The sequence below is a fragment of the Salvelinus fontinalis genome, chromosome 8 (genome assembly GCF_029448725.1).
Source record: "Salvelinus fontinalis isolate EN_2023a chromosome 8, ASM2944872v1, whole genome shotgun sequence".
Taxonomy (NCBI): Eukaryota; Metazoa; Chordata; class Actinopteri; order Salmoniformes; family Salmonidae; genus Salvelinus; species Salvelinus fontinalis.
The window spans coordinates 7,889,259-7,905,065 of record NC_074672.1 but is presented as its reverse complement, the minus strand read 5'-3'; the positions used below and the strand labels follow the sequence as shown (position 1 = coordinate 7,905,065).

At 44.2% G+C, this 15,807-nt stretch overlaps 1 protein-coding gene across 1 annotated transcript in view; it reads right to left on the bottom strand.

Annotated features, from left to right (window-relative positions):
- The window catches only part of LOC129860454 (phosphatidylinositol 3,4,5-trisphosphate-dependent Rac exchanger 1 protein-like), a 131,177-nt gene that overhangs the window by 46,673 nt on the left and 68,697 nt on the right, over window positions 1-15,807 (bottom strand). Inside the window, exons 12-16 of the mRNA XM_055930846.1 lie at window positions 11,371-11,474; window positions 10,810-10,859; window positions 6,864-6,939; window positions 6,680-6,752; window positions 1,419-1,564 (exon numbers count right to left, since the gene is read on the bottom strand). Coding sequence (XP_055786821.1) covers window positions 1,419-1,564; window positions 6,680-6,752; window positions 6,864-6,939; window positions 10,810-10,859; window positions 11,371-11,474 — 449 coding nt within the window. The remainder of the gene's footprint in view (window positions 1-1,418; window positions 1,565-6,679; window positions 6,753-6,863; window positions 6,940-10,809; window positions 10,860-11,370; window positions 11,475-15,807) is intronic.

The window sequence follows — 15,807 nt, the reverse complement described above, 5'->3', positions numbered from 1 at the left end:
TGTAATTTAATGATATCTATTCCCATAATAATTCGTTATGATCCATAACTAAATCAACACCTGCATTTTGAAAGAGTATTTTTATCATTCTTTTATTAATGAAAGCATAAAGATGCTGATGAAGAACTACAGAACTGTACAGTATATGCTTTTACACTTGGATAATAAAACATTTAAAGCATTTTGAAGATATAAGCCACCTGCATTTGTTTATTAGGTTACTGTGCAGTCTGACAAGTAAACATAGCCTACAATACATACTGTAGTAAACATGGAAATGCAGGCACGCGGAACACCAGGGTTCAATTCCCTGACGGGGAGGAAGGAGTAGGCTGTCCTTGTAAATAAGAATTTGTTCTTAACTGATTCCATATGTGTTAATTCATAGTTGTGATGTCTTCACTATTATTCTACAATGTAGAAATTAGTAAAGATAAAGACAAATCCTGGAATGAGTAGGTGTGTCCAAACTTTTAATTTGATTAATATTATGGTGTTTCTATTCCAATAAAAAATGAAAAACCCTCTGGGTTTCTGTTAGGATGGAATGGAAAATATAGCGCTGTACAACGTGACGGTCGGCAGTACAGTACTGGGCTATTTAGCTTAAGAATCCCGATGTCGTGCGGGCACGTGGGAGACTGGGGTTCAATTCCCCGACGGGAAATGGATCTATAACTAAATAAACATCGGCATTTTGAAAGAGTATTTTTATCATTATTTTATTAATGAAAGCATAAAGATGCTATTATTGGTTACATTGTTTTCGTTTGAATGTACAGACTGGCACTAAGAACAGAACAGCGGGAACATTTCCCTAGTCAGTGCCATTATTAGTGCAATTTTGTTTTCAAATAATTCTTGCCATTCTTGAACATGGGGTGAGCCATTGTTACTAATGTGTAAATTAAGCCAGTTTGTTATGTAGAATGATTTATTTCTGTTTTTAGTGCGAGAAAAAACAAAAACCTACAGTCATCTCATGGGTCTCCCAGTCGAGGCCAGCACAGTTATTGAACCAGCATCCGTAGCAACACAGCTTGCACTGCTATGCAGTGTCTTAGACCGTTGTGCCACTCAGGTGCTGTACAACGTGAACGGTCGGGAGTGGCCTATAGTACTACAGTAAGAGCAAAATAATCCTAACATAAAATAAAAACCTTAGCGTAACAGTTTTAGTAAGTAATACTGAAGTCGTGCACAATTATCAGTTTCTAATTAGGTTTATGTTGCCCATTCATTGTCAGTTAGAGACACAGTGAGACCCAAAAGCATAATCAGTGCTCTAACTCCCCCTTGTGGTGGTCTGGAGCAATGAAGTGGTGATGAGGGATACCATACTAAACCACAAATGACCTCCAAATCCCACGGCGTAAACTCACAACTTTTAAAGGAGGAACCACTGTAATTGCACTCACCACTAGGGACTTGACCAGGATGTTCTCGATGAGCTTGAAGTCGTTGCGCTGCAGCTGCTTGGTCTTGGAGCTGGTACCCTCCATCTCCTCGTCGGCGTAGAAACGAAAGAACTGTGACTCGTCTTTGAACTCGGTCTTCTCCAGAACTGTGACAAAGAAAGGGAAAGAGAGAAAGGGTTGAACTGATGATAAATGTGGTTCACTTGAATAAGTCTTGCGTCTAAATGTGGGTCACTTGAGTCTGCGTCTGAAAAGAAACGTCACCATATTCCCTGCGTTGTATTTGTATTTATTATGGATCCCCAAGGCAGCAGCTACTCTTCCTGGGGTCCGCCAAAATGAAGGTAGTTATAAAATTTAAAAAACATTACAATACATTCATTACAAAATTCACAACACACTAGGTGTGTGCCCTCAGGCTCATACTCTACTACCACATATCTACAACACACAATCCATGTGCACGTGTGTGTATAGTGCGCATGTTATCATGTGTGGGTATGCATGTGTCTGTGCCTATGCTTGTGTTGCTTCACAGTCCCTGCTGTTCTATAAGGTGTATTTATATCTGTTTAAAAAAAAATCTGATTCTACTGCTTGCATCAGTTATCTGATGTGGAATAGAGTTCCATGTGGTCATGGCTCTATGTAGCACTGTGCACCTCCCATAGTCTGTTCTGGACTTGGGGACTGTGAAGAGACCTCTTGTGGCATGTCTTGTGGAGTATGCATGGGTGTCTGAGCTGTGTGCCAGTAATTTAGACAGACAGCTCGGTGCTTTCAACATGTCAATACCTCTCACAAATACAAGTAGTGATTAAGTTAATCTCTCCTCCACTTTCAGCCAGGAGAGATTGACATGCATATTATTAATGTTAGCTCTCTGTGTACATCCAAGGGCCAGCCGTGCTGCCCTGTTCTGAGCCAATTGCAATTTTCCTCAGTCCGTCTTTGTGGCACCTGACCACACGACTGAACAGTAGTCCAGGTATGACAAAACTAGGGCCTGTAGGACCTGCCTTGTTGATAGTGTTAAGAATGCAGAGTAGCGCCTTATTATGGACCAACTTCTCCCTATCTTAGCTACTGTTGTATCAATATGTTTTGACCAAGACAGTTTACAATCCAGGGTTACTTCCAAGCAGTTTAGTCTCCTCAACTTGCTCAATTACCACATTATTCATTACAATATTTAGTTGAGGTTTAGGGTTTAGTGAATGATCTGTCCCAAATGCTTTTAGTTTTTGAAATATTTAGGACTAACTTATTCCTTGCCACCCATTCTGAAACTAACTGGAGCTCTTTAAGTGTTGCAGTTGTCACTGTGGTAGCTTACGTGTATAGTAGTGAGTCATCCGAATTCAAAGACACTCTGGCTGTACTCAAAGCCAGTGGCATGTCGTTGGTAAAGATTGAAAAAAGCAAAGGGCCTAGACAGCTGCCCTGCAGAATTCCTGATTCTACCTGGATTACGTTGGAGGCTTCCATTAAAGAAAGCCCTCTGTGTTCTGTTAGACAAGTAACTCATTATCCAGAATATAGCAGGGGATGTAAAGCCATAACACATACGTTTTTCCAGCAGCAGACTATGATCGATGTCAAAAGCCGCACAGATGTCTGACAAATCAGCCCCCACAATAATCAGTAATTTGTGTAAGTGCTGTGCTTGTTGAATGTCCTTCCCTATAAGCGTGCTGAATGACTGTTTGTGTATTGTAAAAAAAACTCAAATAGCATTCCATCACAATTTTTCCAAAAACTTTACTAAGGGTTGCAACAGGATGATTGGTCAGCTATTTGAGTTAGTAAAAAGGGCTTTACAAGACTTTTGCTTCCCTCCAGGCCTGAAGGCACACACTTTCTAGTTGGCTTAAATTTAAGATATGGCAAATATGAGTGGCAATATTGTGCGCCATTGTCCTCAGTAATATTCCATCCAAGTTGTCAGACCCTGGTGGCTTGTCATTGTTGATAGACAACAAATTCAAAAATAACAATTCTTGTCTTTCATAATTTGGTCAGATTTACTTGGATGTGTAGTGTAAGCGTTTGTTGCTGGCATGTCATGCCTAAACTTGCCAATGAAAAAATAATTTAAGTTGTAGCAATATCAGTTGGTTTTGTAAAGAATGAGCTACCTGGTTCAATGAATGATGGGGCTGAGTTGACATATTTTCCCCAAATGTCATTGAAGGTACTCCAAAGAATTTTACTATCATTCCTTATGTAATTTATCTGTATTTCATAGTGTAGTTTCTGCTTTTTATTCAGTTTAGTCACATGATTTCTCAATTTGCAGTACGTTTTCCAATCGTTTGTGCAGCCAGACTTACTTGCCATTCCTTTTGCCTCATCCCTTTCAACCATACCATTTTTAAATTCCTCATCAATCCACGGGGATTTAACAGTTTTTACAGTCATTTTCTTAATGGGTGCATGCATATTAGTAACTAAGCAATTTCATAAATGTGTCAAGGGCAGCGTCTGGTTGCTCCTCATTACACACCACGGACCAACAAATATTCTTTACATCTTTACATCAAAATTCTGAATCATTGCTACTCGAATTTCAGCGACGCTTACAAAATCCTCCCTCGCCCTCCTTTCAGCAAAATCTGACCACGACTCCATTTTGTTGCTCCCAGCCTATAGACAGAAACTAAAACAGGAAACGCCCATGCTCAGGTCCGTTCAACGCTGGTCCGACCAATCTGATTCCACACTTCAAAATTGCAATAATCTCGTGGACTGAGATATGTTCCTGATAGCATCGAACAACAATATTGATTTATACACTGATTCGGTGAGTGAGTTTATTAGCAAGTGCATCGGTGATGTTGTACCCACGGTGACTTGTCCTCAGTAATTTTCCATCCAAGTTGTCAGACCCTGGTGGCTTGTCATTGTTGATAGACAACAAACCAGAAACCGTGGATTGATGGCAGCATTTGCGCAAGGTGGCAAGGTGACCTGAAACATGACCGTATACAAACAGTGTAGCTATTCCCTCCGCAAGGCAATCAAACAAGCTAAGCGTCAGTATAGAGACAAAGTAGTCGCAATTCAACGGCTCAGACACGAGACATATGTGGCAGGGTCTACAGTCAATCACGGATTACAAAAAGAAAACCAGCCCCTTCGCGGACACCGATGTCTTGCTCCCAAACAAATTCTTTGCTCGCTTTGAGGACAATATAGTGCCACTGACACGGCTGCTATCAAAACCTGCGGGCTCTCCTTCACTACAGCCAACGTGAGGAAAACATTTAAACGTGTTAACCCTCGCAAGGCTGCCGGCTCAGACGGCATCCCTAACCACGTCCTCAGAGCACGCGCAGACCGTGTGTTTACGGACATAATCAATCCCTATCCCAGTCTGCTTTTCCCACATGCTTCAAGAGGGCCACCATTGTTCCTGTTCCCAAGAAAGCTAAGGTAACTGAGCGTAACGACTATCGCCCCATAGCACTCACTTCCGTCATCATGAAGTGCTTTGAGAGATTAGTCAAGGATCACCTCCACCCTACATGACACCCTAGACCCATTCCAATTTGCTTACCGCCCCAATAGGTCCACAGACGACGCAATCACAATCACACTGCCCTAACACATCTGGACAAGAGGAATACCTATGTAAGAATGCTGTTCATCGACTACAGCTCAGCATTTAACACCATAGTACCCTCTAAACTCATCATTAAGCTCGAGACCCTGGGTCTCGACCCCGCCCTCTGCAACTGGGTCCTGGATTTTTTGATGGGCCGCTCCCAGGTGGTGAGGGTAGGAAACAACATCTCCACAACGCTGATCCTCAACACCGGGGCCCCACAAGGGTGCGTTCTCAGCCCCCTCCTGTACTCCCTTGTTCACCCATGACTGCGTGGCCATGCACGCCTCCAACTCAATCATCAAGCTTGCAGATGACACTACAGTGGTAGGCTTGATTACCAACAACGACGAGACGGCCTACAGGGAGGAGGTGAGGGCCCTCGGAGTGTGGTGTCAGGAAAATAACCTCACACTCAATGTCAACAAAACAAAGGAGATGATCGTGGACTTCAGGAAACAGCAGAGGGAGCAACCCCCTTTCCACATTGACGGGACAGTAGTGGAGAAGGTGGAAAGTTTTAAGTTCCTCGGCGTACACATCACGGACCAAATGAAATGGTCCACCCACACAGACAGCGTGGTGAAGAAGGTGCAACAGCGCCTCTTCAACTTCAGGAGGCTGAAGAAATTTGGCTTGTCACCAAAAACACAAACTTTTACAGATGCACAATCGAGAGCCTCCTGTCAGACTGTATCACCGCCTGGTACTGCGACTGATCCGCCCACAACCATAAGGCTCTCCAGAGGGTAGTGAGGTCTGCACAACGCATCACCGGGGGCAAACTACCTGCCCTCCAGGACACCTACACCACCCGATGTCACAGGAAGGCCAAAAAGATCATCAAGGACAACAACCACCCGAGCCACTGCCTGTTCACCCCGCTATCATCCAGAAGGTGAGGTCAGTACAGGTGCATCAAAGCCGAGAGACTGAAAAACAGCTTCTATCTCAAGGCCATCAGACTGTTAAACAGCCATCACTAACATTGAGTGGCTGCTGCCAACATACAGACTCAAATCTCTCTCCCAATTTGCACTTAGCTCCAATTTAAGGGGAAGTCTCCCCTTGACATCCATGCATGATTAAGGGAAAATTTGCCCGAAGTGGAAGTATGGATTCGTTCCAATGTGAATAGGAAACCTTTCTAGTGCCAGTTACAGTACGAAACAGAAATATGACAATGCAATACCAGGTGTTAATTGTTTATAAGAAAACAACCGAACGTGTATGACAACCGACACCTATGAGGAAGAAATTGTGAATGTCAAACGTGATGTTTTGATTATAACATCATTGATAACCGAATCGTATAACAAGAGGTATATCATGTTCTCTGGGAAAAGGATCCTGCTCGGAGAAACACTTGATCCCAAGCAGTAGAAGCTTCCTACAAAAGTGGTTTTGCAGACCCAACATGCCCTTATTATGGTAGTAAATGCATGGTGTGTGTGTGTGTGTTTGTGTGTGTGTGTGTACAGTATATTCCCCAGTGAAGTGCAACGTGTGTTGTCATAGAATTAATTTATGAAATGATGGCCCTCTGACTATCTGCTCAGGGGATCACGAGCCTGATGAAAAGTGTACTGCAATACCCCTGGTGTATATCCTCCAGTCAGTTATAACACATGACGTTGGTGTGTGTTGTACTGACCGTGGTGCATGAAGCCGTTGTTACACAGTCCGACCCCCATTGTCACCGCGTCCTCACGTGTGGAACAATCACCCTTGGAAACAGAACGAAGCAGTCACAATAATTGTTTACTTGTTGTTTTCACCTCGTTGACATAATGGGGAGAGCGTGTGTGTGTGTGTGTGTGTGTGTGTGTGCACTGTACCTGTGACAAGAGCCAGTCTACCAGTTTGCTGGCAGGCAACACAGACTTGAAGGTTTTTAAATGGTAGTCTCTATCCCTGTCAGTGAGAAGGAGATGGGCGAGTAAGGATATGGTTTCATAAAAACACACAATCAAGCCAATCAGGTGCACACAAACAATCACACTTCAAAGACAGGGGCGGTTCTAGGATTATTTTTTTTTAAGGGAAGACCAAAGGGGGACAACCAGCAAATTGTATCCTACGATGCATTGTACTGAATAATGGTTTCAACTGTTTGTATATGCCCCTAATCTATTCAAATACAGTTGAAGTCGGAAGTTTACATACACTTAGGTTGGAGTCATTAGAACTCGTTTTTCAACCACTCCACAAATTTCTTGTTAACAAACTATAGTTTTGGCAAGTCGGGTAGGACAACTACTTTGTGCATGACAGAAGTAATTTTTCCAACAATTGTTAACAGACAGATTATTTCACTTATAATTCACTGTCTCACAATTCCAGTGGGTCAGAAGTTTACACCCACTAAGTTGATCTTTAAATAGCTTGGAAAATTCCCAATAATTATTTCATGGCTTTAGAAGCTTCTGATAGGCTAATTGACATCATTTGAGTCAATTGGAGGTATACCAGTGGATGTATTTCAAGGCCTACCTTCAAACTCAATGCCTCTTTGCTTGACATCATTGGAAAATCTAAAGAAAATCAGCCAAAAATTGTAGACCTCCACAAGTCTGGTTCATCCTTGGGAGCAATTTCCAAACGCCTGAAGGTACCACGTTCATCTGTACAAACAATAGTACGCAAGTATAAACACCATGGGACCACGTAGCCGTCATACCGCTCAGGAAAGAGACACGTTCTGTCATCTAGAGATGAACGTACTTTGGTGCAAAAAGTACAAATCAATCCCAAACAGGTACAACAGTATCTATATCCACAGTAAAACAAGTCCTATATCTACATAACCTGAAAGGCCGCTCAGCAAGGAAGAAGCCACTGCTCCAAAACCGCCATAAAAAAGCCAGACTACGTTTTGCAACTGCACATGGGGACAAAGATTGTACTTTTTGGAGGAAAAAGGGGGAGGCTTGCAAGCCAATGAACACCATCCCAAACGTGAAGGACGGGGGTGGCAGCATCATGTTGTGGGGGTGCTTTGCTGCAGGAGGGACTGGTGCACTTCACAAAATAGATGGCATCACTAGGAAGGAACATTATGTGGATATATTGAAGCAACATCTCAAGACATCAGTCAGGAAGTTAAAGCTTGGTCGCAAATGGGTCTTCCAAATGGACAATGACCCCAAGCATACTTAAGTTGTGGCAAAATGGCTTAAGGACAACAAAGTCAAGGTATTGGAGTGGCCATCACAAAGACCTGACCTCAATCCTATAGAAAATGTGTGGGCAAAACTGAAAAAGCATGTGCGAGCAAGGAGGCCAACAAACCTGACTCAGTTACACCAGCTCTGTCAGGAGGAATGAGCCAAAATTCACCCAACTTATTGTGGGAAGCTTGTGGAAGGCAAACTGAAACATTTGAGGCAAGTTAAACAATTTAAAGGCAATGCTACCAAATACTAATTGAGTGTATGTAAACTGCTGACCCACTGGGAATGTGATGAAAGAAATAAAAGCTGAAAGAAATCACTCTATTATTTTGACATTTCACATTCTTAAAATAAAGTGGTGATCCTAACTGACCTAAGACAGGGAATTCTTACTAGGACTAAACGTCAGGAATTGTGGGAAAAACGAGTTTAAATGTATTTGGCTAAGGTGTATGTAAACTTCCGACTTCAACTGTAAATCCATTTGAAAATGAACATATGGAAAATATTCAAGTTCCATACATGTCCAGCTCACTGGCATTTAATAATGATCAACCATTGAAAGCAGCATAAATTATGCAATGGAATGATAGTCATGTGGTTGGAACCTGGAAACCCCACAAGATAACACCTTTATAATAAAGCATTGCATGTATTATAATTTGCTGGTCAAGGAAATAATTGCCTTTTATAAAAATAATTTAATGCAATTCTACGTTATTTTACATGACTGGAGAGATTAGTAAAAAAAATTATAATACCACACAAATGACCGAAATTACGAGCCACTCTGACACTGACAAATAATAGTGGTCTCCATGTCTAAGGGTCTGAGTGTCTCCGTGTCTGTCTGTCTGTCAGTGTCTCCGTGTGTCTGTCTGTCTGTCAGTGTCTCCGTGTGTCTGTCTGTCTGTCAGTGTCTCCGTGTCTGTCTGTCTGTCAGTGTCTCCGTGTCTGTCTGTCTGTCAGTGTCTCCGTGTCTGTCTGTCTGTCAGTGTCTCCGTGTCTGTCTGTCTGTCAGTGTCTCCGTGTCTGTCTGTCTGTCAGTGTCTCCGTGTCTGTCTGTCTGTCAGTGTCTCCGTGTCTGTCTGTCTGTCAGTGTCTCCGTGTCTGTCTGTCTGTCAGTGTGTGTCTAAGTGTCTCTGTGTCTGTCTGTTTAAGTGTCTCCGTGTCTGTCTGTTTAAGTGTCTCCATGTCTGTCTGTTTAAGTGTCTTCATGTCTGTCTGTTTAAGTGTCTCCATGTCTGTCTGTTTAAGTGTCTCCGTGTCTGTCTGTTTAAGTGTCTCCGTGTCTGTCTGTTTAAGTGTCTCCGTGTCTGTCTGTTTAAGTGTCTCCGTGTCTGTCTGTTTAAGTGTCTCCGTGTCTGTCTGTTTAAGTGTCTCCGTGTCTGTCTGTTTAAGTGTCTCCGTGTCTGTCTGTTTAAGTGTCTCCGTGTCTGTCTGTTTAAGTGTCTCCGTGTCTGTCTGTTTAAGTGTCTCCGTGTCTGTCTGTTTAAGTGTCTCCATGTCTGTCTGTCTGTCGCCCAATTGGCCCAGCGTCGCCCGGGTTTGGCCGGTGTAGGCCGTCATTGTAAATAAGAATTTGTTCTTAACTGACTTATCTAGTTAAATAAAGATAATACATTTTTAAAATATATTTTATATACTGTATATATATATATTTTTTTACTCTTTATGCGATGCTCAACGCAGAGAAAGCCGGAAGATGAATGATCGTTTAATTACCACAGTGAATTATTGTAATGTTTGTTTATGTGTCAATTAATCCCATAAGGGATGGGTTGCCAATTGGCAATTTGACACAAAAATAAAATGTCTGTCATTCATTCATTGCAAATAGCACTTTTCGGTAGTGCTCAACGCATGCCATTCCATGAGAGAAGCATTTTATTTTTCAACTCGAAGGCCGGTTTTGGTAGTTAGGGGTGTAAGTCCTACCATCTAAACTAGACCATTATTGTAAGAAAAATAAATAAGCGATTCAGGAAGCTCTGAAAGGATGTGGTCGGTTGTCACGTGACGGGCGGGAAACGTCGACATTGTGTTTGCTCATAAATCTCACTGTGGTGACTAAGTACAGGGTGTTTCTGCAAGACCCTACTATGTGAACGATGACAAATTGACCCAAATGTAATGTTAAACCACAGTGCAGCACCCTCTACACGACCATACAACCTCGGGGTCGTGGTCAGTCATCACACTAAACCTTTTGGAAAACCAAAATCTGTGTTCTTAAAACCTTGTACCTTCACTAAACCTTTTGGAAAACCAAAATCTGTGTTCTTAAAACCTTGTACCGTCACTAAACCGTTTGGAAAAACAAAATATGTGTTCTTAAAACCTTGTACCCATTCTGTTAAGTATGAGACAGACGCCCTGGCGACACCAATCAATGCCCCAGAGCAAGATGGGGCGGTAGGACCGAAGCAGTGTGTGTGTGTGTGTGTGTGTGTGTGTGTGTGTGTGTGGGGAAGAAGGAAAAGATGGACAGGCGGAAGAAGAGAGATGAGAAGGAAGAAACAAGGAGTAGGCAGAGGAAGAGGGGGAGGCCGGAGGTGGAAAGGGGAAGAGTAGGAGGGGAGGAGGAGAGAGGGGGAGGCGGGATACCTACTTGACGACAGGGTTATACAGGCTATGCAGACGACAGTAAAGCCTCACGCCCTACGAGAAGTAGAGAGAGAACAAGTTTTGAGTCACTGTATCCTCAACAGGCAACCCTCAAAATCAGGGGCAAATTCTAACTTCTACTTAAGTCAAATGTGACCATGTCTCCTATTGACATCACTGCACGACTTAGTGAACATTTGACTTAAGAAGAAGTCAGGATTCCCCCTGAGAGTCCAAAAGCAGAAGCAGTGGTGTAGGATGTTGGCTAGACACCTGGTGGAAGTTGACTTCTCAGTGATAGTTGGCGCAACAAAACATGAGTCAGTCAGATGTGTTCAGACATCACTTTAAGCTCTGATCTCGGAACAGCTCTTCCCCAAGTCCTGCATCCCACAACTACTTTTCAGATGCCTATTTATTTATGGCTTTGGTGCAAACAAGCACTCTTGCTGTTTTTCATCTTGATGTAAAAAAAAAAAAGAAAGTATTGAATAAAATGTGAATTTAAGCTTCCTTCCTGATTTGACTGAATTGAAATGGAATTGACACCAACACAGATAGATACCTTTGACATGATGTCCTCCATCTCGCTCCTGGCCTTGTAGGTGCCGTCATCGTAGCGGAAACGGTAAAACACAGGCTCATTCTTGAACTGGTGCTTGTCTGACACTTAAATGTCAAGAGAGAGAAGAGAGAGAGAGAGAGAGAGAGAGAGAGAAGAGAGAGAGAGAGAGAGGGAGAGAGGGAGAAGGAGAGAGAGAGAGAGAGAGAGAGAGAGTGAGCGAGCGAGACAGGGAGAGAGAGCGAGGAGACGGGGAGCGAAAGCGAGCGAGAGCAAGTGCGAGACGGGAGAGAGAGCGAGATGGGTGTAGAGAGCGCAGGAGACGGGGGCGAGAGAGCGCGGGAGGGGGGGAGAGAGAGCGCGGGAGGGGGGGAGAGAGAGCGCGGGAGGGGGGGAGAGAGAGCGCGGGAGAGCGAAATGTAGAGAGAGGGGGAGCGAGAGAGAGGGTTCAACAACTGATTGGTTAATTAGTTAAACATTCATCACTAATCATTGAACCAGTAGGATTGCTGCTGAGTATAGACCAACGCTTTCAGAACATCCATTGTGCCAGTGAAAGGGGAGACCCATTGACGGCATCAAGTCATACGTGAAAAGTCCAAAGGGGAAAACACAGGGAAATTGTGTTTTGAGATGCTGATGACACGACACACAAATTGAGCTCCCCATAACAAAATAGGTCTCTCTCCACCGCCTTCTTTCCCTGCCACTCTCTGCTGTCACCCTGAATCTCATTCTCTATCACCTGTGCTCCATCAACTCCCCCTTGAGATCAGTGCCTCATGAGTGGCAGCCCTATACCCCGGAGGCCAAAGCCATCACTGTCCCCATGTCCTATCCCACAACGCCCTCCTCCCCCAATCCAGTCAGTGTTGTCTTTGAGTCTACTGGGCCACTGTAGGCAGTGTCAAGAAATATGCAGGTTTCTCTCTTTCTTGGAGTGAGTTGGCTTTCATAGCTCAGGTCTGTTATTGCGTTAGATGCAGGCAGGCCCCAAGTGATTCACTGTCAACGCCAAATACATGTGTGTGTGTGTGTGTCGTTTTCAATGCATCGTTTTGATCGGTAAACCTGTAACTAAGTTACTAAGTCTGCTGGTAGAAACCTGGGGAAATGGTTTTGTAACTATTTATGAAAAATATTTCTTATTTCTTCCTTTTTCCTCATTAGATAGACACTGGAACCTTGATCAGCAGCTAGCCACCTAACTAGCTACTAGCTAGTAGTCAATGTTAGCCACTGCTAGCGGTCTTGACCTTGAGTTCGGACACCATCCAGCTTTAGCTAGGTCAATACCTGCCAGTCTGCAAAGCGCGATATCAACCCAGAGCATATCGGACTGCTTCTCTCTACCACAACACCGGATTCCTGCCGGAAAGCTCTGGACCATTACACCGGATCATTGCAGCTAGCTAACTGCAACCGAGTGGCTATTGTTGGATAACACCTCTGTCCCAAAGCAAGCACCAGTTAGCCTTGAGCTAGCCTCGTGCCCATCTCCCGGCTAGCCGACGAAGTATACCAGCTAACTCTTGGGCTACAATACAATAGTTGTGACTACCGAACGGCTCCGAAATAAATTCAGATAGCTGATGTTCTGAAAGAGCTGCAAAATCTGGACCCCTACAAATCAGCTGGGCTAGACAATAGGACCCTCTCTTTCTAAAATGATCTGCCGAAATTGTTGCAATGCCTTGTTGCAAAGCCTGTTCAACCTCTCCTTCGTATCATCTGAGTTAACTAAAGATTGGAAAGCTGATGCGGTCATCCCCCTCCTCAAAGGGGGAGACACTCTAGACCCAAATTGTTACAAACCTATATCCATCCTGCCCTGCCTTTCTAAAGTCCTCGAAAGCCAAGTTAACAAACAGATGACTGACAATTTCGAATCCCACCGTACCTTCTCCACCATGCAATCTGGTTTCCAAACTGGTCATGGGTGCACCTCAGCCACGCTCAAGGTCCTAAATGATATCATAACCGCCATCGATAAAAGACAGTACTGTGCAGCCATCTTCATCGACCTGGCAAAGGCTTTCGACTCCGTCAGTCACTGCATTCTTATCGGCAGACTCAATAGCCTTGGTTTCTCAAATGACTGCCTCGCCTGGTTCACCAACTACTTCTCAGATAGAGTTCAGTGTGTCAAATCAGAGGGCCTGTTGTCCGGAACTCTGGCAGTCTCTATGTGGGTGCCACAGGTTTCAATTCTCGGGCCGACTCTTTTCTCTGTATATAATTCTCTGTATCCGGTTTGGAGCGAGCGGTCGCATTTGCATTCGCTCTGCAGGTAGTATAACTTTTCATTACATTTCATTACATTTCATTATAGTACAACGGTTTAATTTGTCTAACCTTAGCAATTTCTTCTTAGCTAGCTACTTAGCCGTCTGTGTATAAAAGATAATTGCGTAATTATCGTATTCCGTCGTCTATCGTAGTCCACACTGCTATCTGCCCAGCAGCTAGCAAACGTCCACCGTCTACCGAATAGTAGTATAACTTTTCATTACATTTCATTATAGTACAACGGTCTGATTTTCATTTTCATTACAGTACAACGGTTTGGTTTGTTTGATCTTAGCTAGCTACATAGCCGTCTTTGCATCAAACATAATTGTGTAGTTATTGAGGTTCGCCAGCCAGCTATTTTCGCCCTAACGTAACGCAACGTAGCCAACACTGCTAGCTAGCCAGCTTGCCACCGAATAGCAGCTTCGTAGAAACGAGTGCATTACAACGGAACGACTTGATCAGTGTAGTGTTGGCTGACTACACAGTTGTCTTTGCTATCTTTGATTTGTATTTGTTCGATCTTAGCTAGCTACTTAGCTGGCTACATAGCCGTCTTTGTATCGGTGATAATTGTGTAGTTATGAAGGTTCGCTGAGGTTCGCTAGCCAGGTATTCTCGCCCTAACGTAACGTAACGTAGTCAACCCTGCTAGCTAGCCAGCTAGCCACCGATTAGCAGCACTGTAGAAACGATTACATTACAACGGAACGACTTGACTTGTGTAGTGTTAGCTAGCTACATAGTTTTCTTTGCTATCTTTGTATCTAAGATAATTGTGTAGCTTTGAGTAATTATCGGTTAGCTAGCCAGCTATTTTTCGCCTGCCGCGCTGCCGTCCTCCTACCTAGCCAACACTGCTAGCTAGCCAACTTCTACCGAATAGCAGCACTGTAGAAACTTACATTACAACGGAACGACTTGATTAGCGTAGTGTTAGCTAGTTGTCTTTGCTGTCCTTGTATCCATGATAATTGTGTAGTTTAGAGAAATTTAGTGAAATTGTCGAGGTTACCTAGCCAGCTTCACTTTCAACAACGTAGCCACTGCTAGCCAGGCTACTTCACCAGCCAGCAGTACTATATCATTTTAGTCAATAAGATCTTGTATTTTATTTTATTTTTGCAACGTAAGCTTAACTTTCTGAACATTCGAGACGTGTAGCCCACTTGTCATTCTAATCTCCTTTGCATTAGCGTAGCCTCTTCTGTAGCCTGTCAACCATGTGTCTGTCTATCCCTGTTCTCTCCTCTCTGCACAGACCATACAAACGCTTCACACCGCGTGGCCGCGCCCACCCTAACCTGGTGGTCCCAGCCCGCACGACCCACGTGGAGTTCCAGGTCTCCGGTAGCCTCTGGAACTGCCGATCTGCGGCCAACAAGGCAGAGCTCATCTCAGCCTATGCGTCCCTCCAGTCCCTCGACTTCCTGGCACTGACGGAAACATGGCTCACCACAGATAACACTGCTACTCCTACTGCTCTCTCTTCGTCTGCCCACGTGTTCTCGCACGGTGGCACCGGGATCCTCATCTCTCCCAAGTGGTCATTCTCTCTTTCTCCCCTTACCCATCTGTCTATCGCCTCCTTTGAATTCCATGCTGTCACAGTTACCAGCCCTTTCAAGCTTAACATCCTTATCATTTATCGCCCTCCAGGTTCCCTTGGAGAGTTCATCAATGAGCTTGATGCCTTGATAAGCTCCTTTCCTGAGGACAGCTCACCTCTCACAGTTCTGGGTGACTTTAACCTCCCCATGTCTACCTTCGACTCATTCCTCTCTGCCTCCTTCTTTCCACTCCTCTCCTCTTTTGACCTCACCCTCTCACCTTCCCCCCCTACTCACAAGGCAGGCAATACGCTTGACCTCATCTTTAATAGATGCTGTTCTTCCACTAACCTCATTGCAACTCCCCTCCAAGTCTCCGACCACTACCTTGTATCCTTTTCCCTCTCGCTCTCATCCAACACTTCCCACACTGCCCCTACTCGGATGGTATCGCGCCGTCCCAACCTCCGCTCTCTCTCCCCCGCTACTCTCTCCTCTTCCATCCTATCATCTCTTCCCTCTGCCCAAACCTTCTCCAACCTATCTCCTGATTTTGCCTCCTCAACCCTCCTCTCCTCCCTTTCTGCATCCTTTGACT